Source organism: Haplochromis burtoni, unplaced genomic scaffold, assembly GCF_018398535.1.
Source record: "Haplochromis burtoni strain Fernald_Lab_line unplaced genomic scaffold, NCSU_Asbu1 Contig_151, whole genome shotgun sequence".
Classification (NCBI taxonomy): domain Eukaryota; kingdom Metazoa; phylum Chordata; class Actinopteri; order Cichliformes; family Cichlidae; genus Haplochromis; species Haplochromis burtoni.
The window spans coordinates 84778-104395 of record NW_024582512.1 but is presented as its reverse complement, the minus strand read 5'-3'; the positions used below and the strand labels follow the sequence as shown (position 1 = coordinate 104395).

The 19618-nt window shown below is 40.4% G+C and overlaps 1 protein-coding gene across 2 annotated transcripts in view; it reads left to right on the top strand.

Annotated features, from left to right (window-relative positions):
* Positions 1–15739, top strand: part of LOC102293409 (rab GTPase-activating protein 1) — an 83418-nt gene extending 67679 nt beyond the window's left edge. For both annotated transcript variants that reach the window (XM_005931842.3, XM_005931841.3), the window contains 6 exons: positions 700–810; positions 1063–1167; positions 4012–4095; positions 9426–9497; positions 12223–12423; positions 13038–15739. In XM_005931842.3, coding sequence (XP_005931904.1) covers positions 700–810; positions 1063–1167; positions 4012–4095; positions 9426–9497; positions 12223–12423; positions 13038–13160 — 696 coding nt within the window. In that variant the 3' untranslated portion in view covers positions 13161–15739. The remainder of the gene's footprint in view (positions 1–699; positions 811–1062; positions 1168–4011; positions 4096–9425; positions 9498–12222; positions 12424–13037) is intronic.
* The last annotated feature ends 3879 nt before the right edge of the window (positions 15740–19618 follow it).

The following is a 19618-nucleotide window of genomic DNA, read 5'->3' as shown; positions in this document are numbered from 1 at the left end:
TGCGTGTCCAAAGAAGTGTTTTGATCTTGGGGTGTTTCTATTTTTGCCATGTAAGAGGGATTCATCCGCTCTACGCTAAAGTCAAATGTTCACGCCAGTTTGAGTCATAGTAGTGATAATAAAAGCTGGAGTTGTGTAGTCCACACTTTAATACAAGGATATGTAAATCCATGTACAAATGGATCAGGATCAGACGGCTTAAAAAGAAGAAAAGTGACACAGACATGAAATGTTTTAACAAAGATGGAAACGTTGACCTAGAAATAGAAGGAGAGGTGTTAGAAATTGTGCTAAGTGCTCCAACTTTATTCCCACTACAGCTGTAGATTGCTGTTAATGATGTACAAACCGGTTATGTCTTGTTAAACATTACAGACATCTCTTACTTTGCGGCTACGTTTTCAGCTGATCAGAGTGAACTTTTATACTCTCGGTTTCATATGTGTGTTGTTGCATCGCTCTGGAAACTGCTGAACCAGTAAGACATGTTTGCACAATCAAACTTAACTCCATTTCCTTGCTCAGCTATCTCAGCGCTTTCCTTCCTCTTTGGTGGATCGTCACTTCTCCGTGTTCAGTGTCGTCTGTCTTAAACGTTTTGATTATTTCATTCTTAACATTTTTGTGTTGATTTGTGGTTGTTTTTCTCTTTTCTTCTTTCTAAACACTGCTTTTTTTTCTCTTACATTCACCATCTAGCGGGAGAATCGGCGTTTGCAAGAGGCCAACATGCGTCTGGAGCAAGAAAATGATGACTTGGCACATGAACTAGTTAGCAGCAAGATAGCCCTGCGCAAAGACCTTGACAATGTAAGCCGAAGAAGAATATTTGTGTATGATTGGGTGAGGCTGTTAAACTGTCATTTGTCACTTCTGTTAGAACATCTAAAAAAGGTTATAGCAAAGATGAAAGCGCAAGTGTTTTTGAATAGAAACTTTTTTTCCCCAATTCCTTGAAAAGAGAGAGAAAACTAGGAAGAAAGTAGGGCGACTCTGACTTTCATTGACCTACTGAGCACTGGGTTATGGTGTCTTTTGTGTGTCTGTGCATGTGTGTGTCAGGCCGAGGAGAAAGCGGACGCCCTAAATAAAGAGTTGCTGCTGACCAAACAGAAGCTGATTGAGTCGGAGGATGAGAAGAGGCGGCTGGAGGAAGAGTCTGCACAGGTTAGAGCATGTAACGCGCTCTCATCTAGAGTGAAACGGAGCCAGGGGAAAAAAGTTTCCTGCTGATGCCTAATGTGTTTGTTTTTCCTCAAAATGTCATAAGAAACACAGGGTTACAGGAAGCAACTGCTGAAACAGAAGTCGAAATATTAAGGTGACCTGCTATGACTGAGCAGTTTTTATTGTGGACAGGTCCAGGATTCACAATAAATATTGCATCGGCTGATTTACTCTCAATCAGTGAAGTTCTGTTTGTCTCTGTCGTTTGCAGGGTATGACAGCCTGTGTGGAACTGCTTGTCTTTGAAACAAGACCGCATTTTATACTTTCCTGAGCTAGAAGCACAGCTCATAGTGAGCATGAGACCAGATTTTTTTCTGACCTTCAAGTCTTTACAAAACAGCCGTTATGTGATGAATATACCCCTGTCATACCTGAAGCCTTACATCAGACTTGGGAAATGTTAAGCACAGCCATCTTTTTGTACATGTTTTTCTGGCTGTATATTTGCTTCTCAGCCAGTTTCTCTGCATGAGACACATTTCCACATACATACAACTCCACATATTTTCAATTACAGAAATATTTTAAGAAAAATAAAACCACTGGCTCGCTTGAGACTTCATGTGTGGAGTTTAATGTTCTCCCTGTGTTTGTGTGGGTTCTCTCCGGATATGCTGACTTCCTCCTACATTCCAAAAACATGAACAGGGTTAAGTTAATTGGTGATTCTAAATTGGCCAGAGGTGTGGATGTGAGTTTGTATGATTGTCTGTCTCTCTGTTAGTCCTGTCAGAGACAGGCGACCTGTTCAGGGTGTACCTTGCCTTTCGGCGTATGGCAGCTGGGATAGGCTCCAGCCCAGTCACAACCCAAAGTTAGATACAGTAAGTGGAAGAAAGAAAACGGATGGGTGCTTGCTATTGCTACATTCTGAAGGTGTTACAAGCAATTCGATTATTAATGATACCTACATTAATATGTTGATGACCTACATACAGTAAAAAACAAAATATACTATTCCATAGGAATTAAGAGAGTAATTAGCAACCAGGTGTTGCTCATCAAATGCACTTGATTAACTGATGATCTACAAATCTAGCCATCTCTGTAAAAAAAAGCTGAGGTTTTGACAATTTCCCATTAGTGGAAGTCCCAGCAAGGTTAGACTGTTTAATGATCCAATACACTACAGAAACCCAAGAAGTACATCTTAGACTTTAGGTTCGATTAGATTTACAAAGTTGCCTCTGAACAAACCACAAGATTTCTAGACCAGTACCCTTTGGACAGATGAGAGCACAGTGGAGCTAGTTGGCTATAATGCACAGTGGCACTTTGGCAAAAACCAAACGCTGTATACAAACATATCTGCACAAGCACCTCATACCAGCTGTCAAGCACAGTGGCAGAGGCGTGATGATTTGGGTTTGTTTTGACATTTACAGGACCTGCGTACCTTGCACTCGTTAAGTCGACTATGAAGTCGTCTGTATACTAAAGTATTTTAGAGTCAAATGTGAGACTACAGTTTGGCTGGATTGGATCATACAACAGGATAATGATCCCAAGCACAACAGCAAATCTGCATCAGAATGGAAAAGAAAATAGTCAAGTTTGTTGCAATGGCCCAGTCAAAGTCTATTTTAACATTTTAAAGAGAGCCGAATGAATGCCCACAAACCTCAATGAACTAAAGGACCATTATAAAGAAGAGTGTATTTCTCCACAACAATATGAAAGACTGATAAAGTCATACAGAAAATTATTACTTCAAGTTATTATTGCTCCTCAGTGTTGCTCTACAAACTACTGAATCATGTTGTGTACTTAATTTTTCATGGCTGCACAGAACCCTATGGAAATTTAAGTTTCACATGATACTATAATGTCCAAAGGTAATCCATTATCTTACTTTATTCCAGAGAGAATCCTGTAACTCATCTAACTACTTTCACTGGCCATACATATCCACCTGATAATGTAGTGACAACATGAGCCAAACAAAAAAGCTAGTTGTTGCTGTTTTAATGCTGCAGCGCTGGCATCTCTTCCTCCTTAATAGGCCACCAGTGGTTGTGCTAAGCTTGCAGTTGCCCTTAATCAAATTTGAAGTAGAGCTATTTGCAGCAGACAGACCCTTATTGTAACTTGGCCAATATTTGCATTTCACTGTGGTTCTTTTTTCTTTTTCACACAGAAATTCAAAATGAGTTGATATGTCAAACTCCTTACTAGCTGAATTACATGTGCAGGCTGATAGTAGTATGCACCTATCGGGAGTTGGATAGAAGTAGAAATGATTTAGGATTTTGTAACGTTTTGAGCTGTAAATTCTTATTTCAGTACTGCTCATGTTTAATAATGGTTAGAAGAAAACAATGGTTTCTCTGTCCAGATCATGTATCTGTTGCTACAGAAATGCAATAACTGTTCCAGTGAGAGAGAAAAAGATACAGAATCTCATTTATTTTAAAACTGCATTCCTGTATAGTCAAACCTCAGATATCAAAGGTTGTCAGTCTTTGATGGTTATTTTCTCAAGTTCAAGTAAAGATTCTCTTTGATGGAGGGCACAGACCCTGCTGCCCTCTGATCCTGTGCATGTTTCACGTGGTCCTCCAAGTGTCTGTGGTGTTGTTGAGTTTGTGTAACTGTGACTGATTCATGTGCTCGAGCAGAGGTTGCATAGAGGCCATGACATTGCCCTGAACTTAGTGTCTGCCAATACCTTTCCATGTCTCCTTTACATTTCATGGCAGTCACACAGTCTCTGGGGCACCACTTCTGTCCTTGGCCTCTGCCGTGTAACAGCCTAACTGTATCTCTGTGTTTTATCTACAGCTGAAGGAGATGTGCAGACGAGAGCTCGATAAGTCTGAATCAGAAATTAAGAAGAACGGGTCCATTATTGGAGAATATAAGCAGGTATGTACTGTGTGCCTACTATATGCCTACTTTCACTTTTCAGTTTACTGTGTGCAACTGAATAGTTACATTAGCAGGTCTAATAATAGTGTTTCCACTTTCATATATGTGATGTAAGTAAAAAAGTGGAAACTGTCACACAACAGTTTTTATCACAGTTCTCTTGAAGCTTATTTTGGAAAAACAAACTTATTTTAGTTTGTGTTTTCCATTTAGTTCAAGCTTCAAAACCACATCTTTACTCCCCACCCTCACAGACAGGTGGATCATAATGCATATACACTCACCGGCCTTTATTTATTATTATAGGTACATATTATTAGTTCCTCTTGGACCCTCATTTCTCTTCCGAGCTAATGTAATTCGTCATTGTATAGTTGCTGGAAACAGTCCTCAGAGATTTTGATCCATATTGGCACGATAACATTACAGAGTTGCTGCAGATTTCTCAGCTGCATGTCCATAATATGAATCACCCCTTACACCACATCCCAAAGGTACATTATTGGATTGAAATCTGGTGGCTGTGTAGGCCATTTGAGTATATGTCATGTCCAAAATAACAGATATGGTGTGTTATTTGATGGAATTCTCTGATAGGCTGTGGTGGCCCAAATCAGCATCATTTGGCACTAATGGGTGCCAAGAAAATATCCTCTTTACCATTACACCACCAGCACCAGCCTGAACTGTTGATCCAAGGAAGAATGGATCCCTCTTTTTAAGTTGTTTATGCCAAACTGTGAATCCGAATGTTGCAGCAGAAATGGAGACTCATCAGACTGGGCAATGTTTTTCTTCTAATGTGTTGTCTAGTTTTGGTGAGCCTTAGCAAATGCCTCAGTTTCCTGTTCTTAGCTGACAGGGGTGGCACCTGGTGTGGTCTGCTGTTGCTTTAGTCCATTAGCCTAAAGGTACAATGTGATGTGCATTCAGATATGTTATGTGTGTACCTTGGTTGTAACAAGTGGTTATCTGAGTTACTGTTGCATTCCTATCAGCTGAAAGTAGTCTGGCAGTTCTGACATCAGCAAGGCAAATTGGTCTAGAAAACTGCTGCTCACTGGGTAATTTCTCTTTTTTAGACCATTCTCTGAAAAACCTGGAGATGGTTGTCTGGGAAAATTCCAGTAGATCAGAAGTTTCTGACATGCTCAGACCAACCTGTGTGGCACCAACAACCATGTATCATTCAGAGTCACTTAAATCACATTTCTTTCCCATTCCAGTCCTCGGTTTGAACTTCAGCAGATTGTCTTGACCATGTCTAAATGCACTGAGTTATTGCCATGTGATTGGCTGGTTACATTTTTTTAAAAGCAGTATAACAGGTATACCAAAAAAGTGGCTGGTGACTGTGTACCTGAAGGGAAATACAAAAATAAGCAATGAGTGAGGTAATAGGACATTTAATTAATGAAATAATGTGAGAGTTTAGAATAGGATAAAAATGGGAACATCATAAGCACATATAGTGGGAGCATGTTGTATGTATGTTACTCTGGCAGGGACAGACTTTTCACATTGAATTCAAGTCATCCAGAGTTGTTTCATTGTTCATAGTACGCTGAATTTTAAAAATGCAAATTCACCTTTTACACACAATCCAGCAGAGGCGGTGTCGCCAGCTTCTGTTTCTTCATTTCTATAATTCCAACCAAAATGACTACAGTATATATCTATCAATATGCAATATTGTCTAATCTTATCAAAAACCAAGGAATGGAAAAAGTGTCAGAAAATTGACCAAAGCATTTATTGCTGAAATGGTTTCGGGCTGAAATCCACTGAAGTCTCACAGTGACCCAGAAAGAATAATTCAGAAGGTTGGGATAAAAATTCAGAGAGCATAAGCTGCCAGCAGTTGGCAGTCTTCACATAACTTTGAGCCAGTGCTTGAATGTTTGTCACTTTTTAGTTCATTTATATCTCGAAGCATAATGCTAATTAAATCCACTCGTTTCTTGTTGACTTTTTTCGTACGCTTGGCTGTCATTGTTGATAAGTTCTGCTTTTTACTCAGCTCAAGTAGCTTCACCAGAAACACCATCATGGTATTTTTGTTTTTGGATTATAGTTATGTTTTTGTGTGTGTGACTGAATTGTGAATTAGATTATGTGGAGCTCTGATTCCCTTGAAAGTGAGCTTTTGAGACGCTTTACACCACTTATCTTTCCTTACTTAGCCCGTCTTTTCATATCTAAGCTTCGATCGAGCCATTACCGTGGCAGGACCACTCATAAATATTTAAAAATAATATACTCTTTAAGAGCGCTCTGTTTTCCTTCATTTATCTATTTTCTGAAGCAGAGCTGTTCCTTAACTGAACCCGGAGCTTTTGATGGCTTAGCCTGCAAGCATATTTAAAGTTCCGTCTGTCTGAATTCCTCTCAGATCTCATCCTGTCACTTCGTGCTTAAATATAAACTCACCCAGATCAAGTGCTATTACCATCAGCGCGGGGACATTATGCAACAATCCACCTCCTATTCCTCTCTGTGGAGGGAAACAGAAATAGAAAGAAGACTAATTTAGGAACAGACCTCAACTTCACCTGAGTCTAAAAATAATAACCGTCGACTGGCTTTGACGGCAAGTGTGAAAACCGGTTATCGAATGTGCCACCGAGGAGAGGAGACCGGATTTGATGGTTTTTGTGTGTATTATGGGTTGCTAGCTTGCGGTTGAGAGCTGTGTTGAGCAGACTGAAGTGTGACAGGAAGGAAGCGGGTGATTGATGGAGAGAGGGGGAAAATGAACAAAGTGTGTGGAGGGGGAGGGGGGAACATTCAATCCGCTGGGATTGACAAGTTGAGGAATTCCCTAAAATAGCCTGGGTTGTTTACAACATAGATAATGCGAATGATTATTCACGTAGCAATTTGCTTTTTCAATGTGTGAGAATGCCAAGAGTTTCTTTGGGGGTTTTATTTATTTATTTATTTTCCTGTGGAAATATAGCCAAAAAAAGCTTTGTGTGCTAATTGCTCCTCGAGCACATGAGGACAAAGACAAGTCTGTTAACGGTGGAGCTAAAAACGGTGTCAAGTGGTGCATTGCAATCCCCGTTCTAGGATTGGAGCTTTTGTAGATAGATGCAGGCTAGCTGGGTGCTAGCCAGGTGAAGCAGCACGTGCCAGCGCTCGTGTCTCTTGGGTTCTGTTAGCATTGCGTTGTTTTCTCTTTTCTAATTCTGATTGTTTTCCTTGTCGGTGTTTTCGGTCAGTTTTGACTAAATAAATAAATTTGATCTGATTTACTTTTAATGGTTTTAATAAGATATTTTCATTCTGGACAACATATTTTTGTTAATTTGGGTGCATCAGCACAATTATCTGCTCCTTGTGGAAATATGATGAAGTAATTAAGACTGCATGTTCTTGTAGTTTCTGCATTGTAAGTATAAGTATACTGTTTGCATGCAATATTCAATAGAAAGAAAGCAAAAAGTGCCTCAGGCAGTGAAGTTACCGTGGGGCCGGATAAATTATTAAGTGAAAATATTTAAAATAAATAAGGCTGAGATTGTTTTGTAGGAATAAATTGAATATAAAAACCTTTTTTTTAAAATGCCCTCTGGGTCTTGAGCCTTCAGCAACGAGTGCAAAATCCATTATTACTGTGAAACAGTGGTATAGAAAAGAAACTCATAACAAGGATGGAGAAAATGACTACCGTGGTCATCCTGAATTTAAATGAGCAAAATAATCATTTACAGCTTGCTTGCAGATGGTGCAGCGATAACGATTCCTTGCCCTAAGATTGACAAGTACCCCCATCTTTCACAGGCTTGAAATCCCATCAGAACATATTGTCCTCCTCACTATGTCCCTGTTAGAGTCATCCTTCTAATTATAGAAAAAAACTGAAGGAGAGTAAAATCCCTGCTGCCGAAATGGGGACAAAAACTGACTGAAGACTTGAATGGCTTAAGGCTCAGCAGCTCGGGTAAGAAAAAAGCAAAAAAGAAACAGATGCTCCGACTAGTTAAAAAGGACGCAGGGAGATTAAAACTGCAGGACTACAGACAAAAGATCAAAAAAGAAGAGATAAGAGGTCAGTAGTGACGGAGCTGGGTATAGTAACGGCCAATATGAGGGAGAATGTGACAGGATGGAAAGATAGCTGCATGATAAGTATAGTAAAAAAAAAAGAGAGATGAGGGTCACCAATATAATGTATGTAACACAGAGAATAAGAGCAAAAGTAGATGTCGAGATAGATGGACTGTCTATAGACGGCCTTATAGGATAACTCGTTGCACTCTGATTTCTCTGTCCGTCTGCAAGCTACAGGAAAAGTTTGTGGGTGTTTGTTTGACTCTCAGGATGCTTGTAGCTGTTTGAAGGAGAAGGGGGAAAAGGAGATTTGAATATACACAAGGCCTATGACACCACTAATGCACTTAAAGCTAAGAGGATAAAGTCCATACAGACTTATTAACCTATAAACACAGTAGGGGAAACACACCTGTCTGTCTATTTGTTAGCAGTTTTCAATATATCATTTTCAAATTTTGATTGACAGTAGATGCCAACAACACCTTGAGGTGATTTAAGACACACCAGTTGTGAAAACCAGTAAAAATTGTATATTACCCACAATTTGTTTTCATCTTCAAACTTCTCAACAATATCCTAGACCTTGGGGGGCATGAGCACTTGACCTTGACCTTCATTGTTAGCGATAAAAAGGTCAGAAGAAGAAACCATATCAAAAAATATGTCATACGAAAAGCGATGGAGAGAGTTGTACACCACCTCAATTCAACACCTTACAAGGTCACAATGATGCCATAACTGACTGACGTCATCCTAGGATAATAAAACATGCGCATGTTATAATAAAAACATTATAAAACATCACAGTTTCAGTATAGCCCTTGCCCTACGGGGGGAGTGGTGCTCTCTGAGTGCTGATGTTATTCTTATTACTCTGTCTGTATTGTGTTTTTACCATATTATGGGGATGAACAGTTTTCATTCATAAATATTCATCGAACTTTTTCTGAAAAGGAGTTTTTTCCCTCCTGTTTTCCTGTGTATACTTTGTTTTACTATTAGTTTTTTTGTTTTACAACAGCCCAGTGGCTGGGTGCTTAGGTAAATTAATGATTTGAATCTTTGATTGTTGTTGGCCGAAAAACTAAGCAGGCTTTTTGTGGCTTGTTAGAGCTGTGTTGAAGCACCAGAGACCGGAAAAAGCTTGACTTGAAGTACAGATTATTGGTATTGAGTATTCATTTTAATTGAAAAGCGTTCCTCTGGTTTAATTGACGAGCTCTGTCTACAAGTGGGTGAACAAACCAAGCTGTTTTTGTTTTCTGCAGATCTGCTCCCAGCTGAGCGAACGACTAGAGAAACAACAGACGGCTACGCGAGGAGAACTCGAGAAAATCAGGGTGAGTTTTACACCAACCCAAATGATGTAACCATGACGCCAGTATTAACTTTGTCACTTTATGAGTTTACAAAGTGTATTACAATTTTTACCTCTCATTACTCCATGAGCTGCCATGTAATGTGCTCCTCTGTCAGCAGGATTCAGTTCATTGCTTAAAGACACTTCTGATGAACAGATAACCTGTTTTAACATCTGAGACACAGCCTCATATACATTGATTTGCTCTTCAGTGAGTGAAATAAGTATTTGATCCCCTACAACCCAGCCACAATTCTAGATCCCACAGATTATCAATCAATTGTAGATACTCCTGATCTGAACTTATGTTGTTAAGCATATACCTGTCGATAGAATCAGTTTCTTCCATTGCAACCTCTCCACCTCCATGTGCAAGACCAAAGAGCTATCAAAAGACATCAGGGGCAAGATTGGCTGAATGGACTTCAAGACCATCACCAAGAAGTTGGTGTTGTGAAATATAAAATAACCAGTTGTTATAGATGTAGAGGTCAATGCAAGATTTTGGCTCATGGGAGGAGGAAGATCATGAGAAAAGTCTTGGAGCAGCCCAAAAGTACATGGAAGGAGCTTGTTAATGATCTGAAGGCAGTTAGGAGCACAGTCGCCAAGAGGCACCTCCACTGGTAGCACACCATGCAGTAATGGTGTGAAGTTTTTCAGCACCCACAAGGTCCCCGTGCTCAGGAAGACACATGTACAGGCCAAGAAATGCTGACTCAGACCCAAAGAACACCCTCTGCATAGTCAAGCATGGAGGTGGAAACATGCTTAAGAGCTGTTTTCTGCTAAGGATACGGGACGACTTCACCGCATTGAGAGGCCGATGGACGGATCATTTACCGTAAAATCTATGACATGAACCCCCATCCCCCAATACATGCAAAAGAAGCCAGTGAGCCTTTTTGACCAATTATATTAAAAATGAGCATCAACTCTTGTTACTCTGGCATCCCAGCACAGAGGGCCTACTTAGTCTAGAGATAACCGGCTGTCTAGAGAGTGGTTCTTAGCTCTGTCTGGAAAGCTTTGAGTCAAAGATTACATGAACAAGAAAGTTTGACTGAACCTACAGGTTAAAGTAAAACCTGTAGTTAAATGTAATGTTTAAAATCAGATCTTTTGGGGGGAAGAGTGAGGAGCATGACCGAGGAGGCCATGGCAGTTTTACCTGTGGCCCGTGAAGTATTAGTTCAAACAGTAGGCGATGTAAGAAAAGGGCAGTTTTGGCAGGAAGCTCACAAAATGTTTAGTGCACCAAGGTCAAGTCATGTAAAGGTTGCAGCAGGACCTCTCTGCCTGTGTGGAGGTAAATCTGTGCAGTTTTTTTCTATACTACTAATGGTGCAGAAATTCTCCTAACTGTCAGCAGCTGCTGTAGCTGCTCACAGATGCATTTTTTTTTTTTAGATATTTAAATAAACACACTGACAGCGACTCACTAAAACTGAATTTGAAGTGACAAGAGCACCAATTGCAGCTCAAGCACTCTGCTGCTTCATTAAGGCCACTTCTGCAACAATGAGACTGGAAGCTTTACATATAATTACTATTCAGCTTAAAACTGGCCACATTTAGTCCAAATTAAATATTCTCATAAAATATTCATTTTTAGTAAGCGTCTTCACCGGCTGCCTCAGTCGGCTGTTGTTACTGTGGCAAGCAACCCTGAATGTAAAGTCCTGTCGACAGTCCTACGTGTTGGTGCCAACTCAGGCACTGATCTGTCTAGAATAATCTCAGAGGAGTCGCCCTACTAGTCTGGTTATCCTGAGCCAAACTTAGAAAGAGCAACTGAAAGTAAATAATGCTTTTACTTACCTCATCTGCTCAAACAGACTTCATATGCCTTCTGCAAAAACATGGGATTTAACAAATAGCTCAAAAAGTTTTGAATGAATTCTGATAAAACTCTGTAGGGGTGTAGAGCGAGGTCATGTTAACAATCCATTAAAATTAGGATCATATTCAACAAAGTCTTCAAGGTCACTTTCATGATTTATGGGTCAAAAACGGACAAAAACCCTTCGACCTTTGACACTATGATTCTTGCGGTGACTTTAATTTCATACCTGTCAGCATCTTTTTTTGTTTGTTTGTTTTGGATTTAGGAGAAGGTGGAGTTATCAGCTCGCACTGTCAACCTAGGCTAACAATTCGATCCTAAGTAACAAACTAATACACACACTTTTTGACTGGCTGAACATCACAATCAGTGACACAGCACAGCATGTATTTTCTCAGATAATTACATTAGATAGCAACACTTTACACAGGTGAGATATTCAATTCACTGAGGTGAAGCAGACTTTAAGGTGAAGCAGACTCTAAGGTGAAGCAGACTTCCAGGCCTGATGAGTTATTTAGAAATGAGAAGAGTGAGAGAGAAATCTTTCTTTTTGTTTTGTTTTTAGCACCAGGCTATAAATCTGTTTTAACACATGAGTCTATGGGGGTTTTTGGACGCAGCCTAAGTGGTGATCATTATGAAAACTTTACAGCGAGAAGACAGCTGGGTAGCTATAAATATCTGCATTCAATTGAGACAACAGTTGTTTGGTGAGGGGAAAAACATTTGGGGCATTCTCCTGTTCCATTTTAAGTTTTCCTTTTCTCACTCCGTCTCTCTTTCTTCTCTAACCTTGCTCAGGCTTAAAGTGTCCTCTTACCTCTTCTGTTTGTTTCTTCCTCCCCCTCATATGTAGGCGAAAGTTGAAGGCTGCGAGAAATGCAGCAGTCTTTTCAACAAGGAGGGACGGGTACGGGCCGCTGTGACCACAGCATCTGCCGGGGGAGCCGAGGAGACCGATGAAGAGAAGGAGGCTCTGAAAAACCAGCTGAGGGAGATGGAGCTGGAACTAGCTCAGACCAAACTGCAGCTGGTGGAGGCCGAGTGCAAAATCCAGGTAGGGTCCAGAGGTCAGAGTGTGAGTCATTCATTATTCTGACATGGGATGTTTCTTAAAGTTGAAAGTAAAACATTGTGTCATCCGTGTTGAAAGGAGAAAAAAAGGAGGCCACATTTCTGCTCTAATTACTTTATCACCCCTGAACAGGCGCAGCAGCAGTAACCTGCAGCACAGGCCCAACAAATGAAAGCAGAACATTTTCTTTTAAGAAGATAGTTGAAGAAACCTGCAGCTTTATGCGACAGCTCGATTTAATTTACTAATTGAGGACAGTGCTGTGATCACAGGCTCTGAATCAACGTTAGCATGTAATGGAATCAGAAAAGAAGCATTGTTATTATAGCGGGGAGCTTTTAAACATTGCTGTGTTAAGTGTTTTTTTTAAAAACCCGTGTGAGCAGAGTGAAAAAATTGAGGTCTAGTTTCTAAATAGAGGCTTAAGGGAGAAAAATGCATTAAAGTGACTGCAACAAAGCGCTCTGTGTGGAGATTACTTGGAGTGATGATGAGGAAAGTTGAGGGTTTTATGTGCACTCAAAGCTGCAAAGCAAAAGCAGTAAATAAGATATATTGCCTGTTTGGGCTGTAATTTCTTGCTCTCTTTCATCCAGGATCTGGAGCACCACCTGGGTCTGGCTCTCAATGAGGTGCAGGCCGCCAAGAAGACCTGGTTCAACCGCACACTCAGCTCCATCAAAACCGTCACTGGGACCCAGGGCAAGGAGACCACCTAACCTAACATTCCCTATCCACCCAGTTTCGACCGGATTATGTCTGGAGATCGGCGCAACTCATCACGCCGAAACCTCCGGACCTCTAACGTAACCCACCGGGCCATAACTTTGACATGAACATTAGCCGTTAAATCCCAGGATCACTTTGCTACAGGCTGTGTTCCTCCTAACAACAATATCGTCGTGTTTCCCTCATTCCTGATCTAATCTGCCCAGCACAAATCCCGAATGACTGCAGCCAACTGATGAGAAGGGGTTGCAAACATGAGATGAATGAATTACAGCAGTAGCACTCTCTGAGACAGTGTGCTTCCAGCAGTCACATAAAGACAAGTGTTTAAAAATGAAAATAATAAAAAAACAGCATAATTATTTCTGTCTTTGTACTGCTGATATTAAAGACCCACAGAAGGAAGGTAAGGACACCTGAAATGTCTTTGTCCTTACGGGATAGAGAAGAAAACACTCCGTCCTTCCTTGCCGCTCTGTGTGCACTTCCCTTCTAAACTACTGGCACAAAACTACCAGTCCCTGTAAATGTTTTGTTTTAGGTACGAGAGCTAATAGATGCCTTTTTGAAACGGAGCATTTTCTAATTTACGTTGAACAATACCTTTTGTTGTTGTCTGTTTTGTTTTGCTTTTTTCTTGTACCTTGTCAAATATGCTTGCGTAAAGGGGAAACGTATGTGTGAATGTAAGAGCGCATGTTAATTTGCTTTGTTTTCGACTGTGAGGTGATGTTTGAGTGGATAGATATTTGACTAAAATAATGTGCAAAACTGTGTGTGTTCAAAAGAAAGAGCTGGAAAGTGTGCGTAAGCCCTAGGGAAAGAAAAAGCACTAAGGTTGTGAGTGTACGCCTGCATGCAAGCTGTTTGTCTAGTCTGCTTCAATGTTCAAGCGTGTATATGAACGATGCTAACAAGAGGTTTGATGACAAAGCCTTGATCTGAAGGTTGGTAAAAAGTGGTTGGTATAATTATGTAATTTATGATAAAAGCTGCTGTAATGTTAACCGACAGCTTAACCTTTCCTCGTGTCAAATTTCACACGCAGGGTTTGTTTGGTTTGGGTCACTTGGCGCAAAGAAAAGCTCAAAACCACGCAAACCTCTGTGTGTGCCGCACAAGCGTACTGTGAGAGTGCGAGGATGGCTGAAACCCACAGCGATGCATCGTTTGCCAGAAAGCTTATGCACTGCTTAGAGGAAGTCTGAATCGGAAAACACACACAGACAGAAAGTTTGATTTCCTACTGCACTGAAGCCCACCTTTAAGCCCCGCCTCCCTCTACCCACGCCTCCAGCTGCACTGCAATCTTTGACCTTTTGACCAAGGTCCCATTTAATCCTTGGTTGTGCAGCACGCCAGGCACATTTCAGTCACACTTTTGGTTGTTAAAAAACACTGAACTAAAATGCAGACACACATGTGTGTGTAAATATATATATTTTTTAAAAAAGCTAGTTAAAAGTAGTCCCTCATCTCCACCTGCACAGAAGGTTATAATAACATGAGATCTGAAAGAAGATATGCAGTTAGCAGCAAAACCGTGCTCTGTCAACGAGAGGTCAGTCCAAAACACCAGCATGAAGGACACAGACGAGAGCGGGGAATAACCAGATAACGCATGACATCACAAGACCTGGGTGTTTGATGATGCAACAAGTTAAAGTTTGCGTTGTTGTGTGTCTCTATGCTATTAAGTCCTGTATCCAGTCAGAGGTAGCATCGAGGGATTAGATTGCTTCACTGGCTTCCAACGCAGAGCAAAAGCCCCGCTAACCCCACCCCCCAACAGATCGATGAATCCGTGCCTCGGAGCATTCGACGTGCTCAATCAGATCACAGTGCTGAGGAGACTTAAACATTAAGGTGGCGACCGACACTCCTGCGAACGCAGGGACAGAAAGGCCACACATGTGAAGACACCTGTGAGCAGCTCAGGAGTGTGGATCAGGATAATCCGTCTGTGGGGGTTGATGTAAAAAAGTGCTTGTGTGTTTTCATATTTAGCCAACTCAAAAGGGAGCTCATCAATATTCTAGTTTCTATTCATAATTTACTGCAAGACTGAAAAAAAAATGAGAAAAAGCGCAATTTTTCGAACTTACTGTAAATTGTATAAATTCTGATATGAAAGGTGTAATCTGATTGGCTTGTATTCTAGTGATGTCAGAGGAGGAGTCCGCATGAAGTTGAAAGAAACTAAGGGCCATCCCTCTAAAGGCACTGGGTTGTAAATAAGAAACATTAAAAAAAAACAAAAAACCTAAATATTGAGTTTTTGTTTATGATTTTCTACTCTGTAACTATAACTAATGATGCCTACTTGTACCCACCCACCTGCTGCCGTGCTACAGTTTGATTCACAACAGTGTTTTAATGTTCGTTTGTTTATTTGGGGCTCTTTTTTTTTGGCTCTAAGCTTTTCAGTCAGACTGCTGTTTGGTTAATTAAATGCCAAAACGTAGCTTTATCATCCAACGACAAAAACATTATCAACGTGTGCAAATTGTAATAGTGTAGAATGCACTGTGTATACTTCATGAATTTCAATATAAAGATATCAACAGAAGAATATCTGCGTGTCTTTCCGTTATTTTGCATCTTTATTTATTTAAAAAAAGACAATATAAAATAGAATAAAGGTTAAAAGGAACTTTACAGGAGCACAGGGCTAAAGTGATAAAGTCTCAATATGATATTGTGGTTTGAAATGCCAACTGTTTATGATGTGAAAAAACTTCATCCTGGTTGTCACATTCAGTATTTTGCATACTGGGACCTTTTATGATTATGTTTTAGGAGGAATAAGATGAAACGGGGATGGAAAGAAAAACAGAAGGGAGCAGACCGCCCTGTGATCATGACGATGCTACAGATTAATTATGTTTGCACAGTAAGAGGAGTCAAAACAGTAAGATGATAGAAGATAGTCATTAAAGTAAGCCATTATAATCGTTAAGCAAAAGTGTTGTTGCTCAACTTGAAGTCCAGTGAGAGAAACTGCTGCTTCTCTGTTTTAGGTAACTGTGAACTTTGATAGGTAAAAGCATCACCTTACCCTCTGAGTGTGTGTGACCTTGCTCACTCCCATCAATATCTTCCTTCCACCAATTTCAACGAGAAAGGAATCACTGTTACTTTTAAAGCTATTAAAGTATTGAGAAGCCACAAAATGAATTAAAGCTTAAAACCTAAAACTTATTAGTATTTTGCTCCTTTAACTCTTATATCGCTTGAGTTTGAAGGCAGTATCTATAAAATAACACAAAAAAAGCCTTACATGTCAATATCCTCTTCAGTGTCTCGAGTTGGAATTGAGAAAGAGATAAAAGAGGCCCATGATGTTGATATAATGAGACTTCTCTTTGTGTCCTCTTGGGAGGTTCTGAGAGTTTTAAAGATGAAAATAAACCTGTTTCTGCTAGCTAATTATGTCTTGTGAAAACAGCCTATCTGTCAGACACTTAAACAAGCCTTTTCCCTCGAGATGCATGGAAAGCTCTTCGTAGCTTGTACGCACTTTGGCGCCGGTTCTATCGCTCATCTTCTCCCTCAGAGAACGTGCCTCAAAATGATGGGTGCATTGTTATCTGTGTCAGGGATGAGCTATTTTCTGCCTTCGCCTCAGTGTATGATATGTGCAATGTGCACTAGTTGAACTGGAGGTCTCACATATATCATTTGGAGTGTTTATAACTTAGATCTAGGCGATAAATTAACACCTTTAGTGACGACGGCAGTGGGGAGCTTGGCTCTGCAGCTGCAGATTGCAAAGAAGCAGGCATGAAAAGTTGGAAAGCCGGTAGCATACCGGGAGCTGCTGGAGGTAACAAACGCCAGCATTATGCAATCTGCTTCACACTTTATCCCCCTCCTTTTTCTAGCCTGCGTATAAGACTGTAAACAAATGGCACCAAGCACCAAAATAGAATGTCACAGGGACTGCTGATGGGTGCTGTCTTGGACTTTAATGGTTGTTGATGTGTGAATCAGGGATGGAACTCTGTGTGTCTGTCAGAGAATATGCCTAAGAGGGGCAGTGTGACAGTATTTTTACAACCTCATAAACTTCCTGGCACCTGATCTTGTGAACTCACAAACAAGACTGAACTTGGCTTCTTTTGATAAGTTTATCTCTGAGACTAAATATTCATATGACTTAGCTTCAGATGTCAAAGGGATAAGTGGTAGGGTGAAGGTGGAAAAGTGTTCCACCCCGACTTCACTCTAGAGCCTCTGGAGCCTGTTAGAAAACAGAATTCATAAATTCAACAGCAGTAAATGCAGCAAATTTAGTATGTAATAAAAAATATTCCACCACAGTAGATCCCTACAGGAATTCCTTTACAGGAATCTACTGTCAACTACTGCTTTGATGAAAGCTGTTTCTGCAGAGTAGCATATCTGGAGATCTGCAAGAACTTTTAGACTTTCAGAATTTTAATTTAATAAATATGTGAAAATGTCTGACTCTTTAGAGTTTAAATTCATATTGGATTCACTCGCTGAACTGTACCTTGTGTGCTATGGGAAATAAGCCGTATGGCTCATCTGCTTATATCTTGTTGAATTCAGGTCGTTAGATCCACAAATAGCATTGAATATTAGTAGCACAGGACACGTGATCACAGCCTGTAAGCAAAGAAAATTTGCTGGAATTATTAACTGAATCATTTCTAAGTGATTAGCCCTTCGACAGACTGACGACCTGTCCAGGTTGTATCCTGCCTCTTGCCCTAAGACAGCAGGGATAGGCTCCATGACCCTGAAAAGGATAAGTGGATAGATGGATTTCTAAGTGATTATTATCCTCACACTGCATTGCTACTCCCAATCTTAGGGTTTCCCTACCTCTGATATCCCACTTTAATCACTGGGTGTATTAATAATTTAAATACTTTGGCAAATAAAATCAAGCTCTTCAGTCATGTTAGCTAGCTGGAAAGCAGGCTACATCATAAGTAAAATAAGTAGTTGGTATTAGGGGTGCAATGATACTCGTATCGATATTGAACCGTTCGATACAGTGCTTTTGGTTCGGTACGCATATGTATCGAACAATACAAAATTTGTAATTTATTTTATCAACTTTCCTTCTGACAATGCTGTCCGTGTTGAGCGCTCAGTGGATCTGCGTTCGACTACTCCGCCTAGGCTGCACTGAGCGCAGCGCAAGCTAGCAAGACAGAAGCTAATCTCATTGCAACATGGCTATTGCCTCAACGCTACCTGAAATTGAACCTACCCCACCCTCATTCAGATCTGGTGTTCGGAACTATCTTGGTTTTCATGTGAAGCATGACCCTGATGGTAAGCGCGTCATGGACAAAAGAAAAACAGTATGTCGGATGTGCCACGCAATGCTCATTGGTGGGAGCTAGTGTGTTAGCGCAGTTAGCTCGTTAACGTGTTGACACCGTCCAGCCCCACGCACGGGGCGATCTGCGGTAACTCGTTAACGGAGATTTGCCGTGTTATGGCGTTAAGGTCATTTTAACAAGATTAACGCTGACAGCACTAGTGGGAACACAACGAATATGACTGCACATTTACACCGACATCATCCTAGTGCAAAGACAAGTGGAAGCAGACAAAAACAACAAGCACGCATGCTACTAACTTTACCCGAGTCATTTAGACAGCCACATGATTCTCCTGAGAGCCATTTCTCTGTAATAAACTCTCTTTTCCAAAGATGAGTGATTTCTCGATCAGATAGATTTATTTTTTTTATTTTGTTGTTTCAGCAACATTACATTTAAAAACTGTACTTTTGGGTTAAAATATATATTTATAATTTTAATAAATGATAAATTAAAAAGGCATGAACATTTTTTGTATCGAAAAAATATCGAACCGTGACACCAAAGTATCGAACCGAACTGTGAATTTTGTGCATCATTGCACCCCTAGTTGGTATATATATTGGCTAATAAGGCTCTTGAAAAACATTTATACATAAAGGATTTAGCTGTTTGATCCAAGATGCTAGTTGTCTGTGGTTTTATTTTTAATCTCTCTGCAGCTATTTTGACTTCCCCCCTGCTCTCTGTTTCATCGATCATGTATCTGTTTGTGTTTCCTATTTTGCTCTTATTGACGGAAGGGAAAGGAGACAAAGAAATGAGTGGTCACTTATTCACACTCAGTTGTAATCTAATTTTTACATAACACTCAGCCTCTTCCTTTATGGATGGTGTGTGAATGTTTGGATATTTTCAGGTGAAAATCCTGAGCGGTGGATCTTGTTAGTTTCATCTCTGCTGCCTCATTTGCTCAGGTGAGGATTGTGGAGAATGCAAACCCTCCACCGCTTCAGGAAATATATGTGCTTCGGTTAAAATTTCACACATCTTTGTTGTGGCCAATTACTCTGCTATCATTGCCTTCTTAATGAATAATTAAGCCTGAGGGTATTCTCGCAGGAAGCCGAGAGCCGTGACATTTG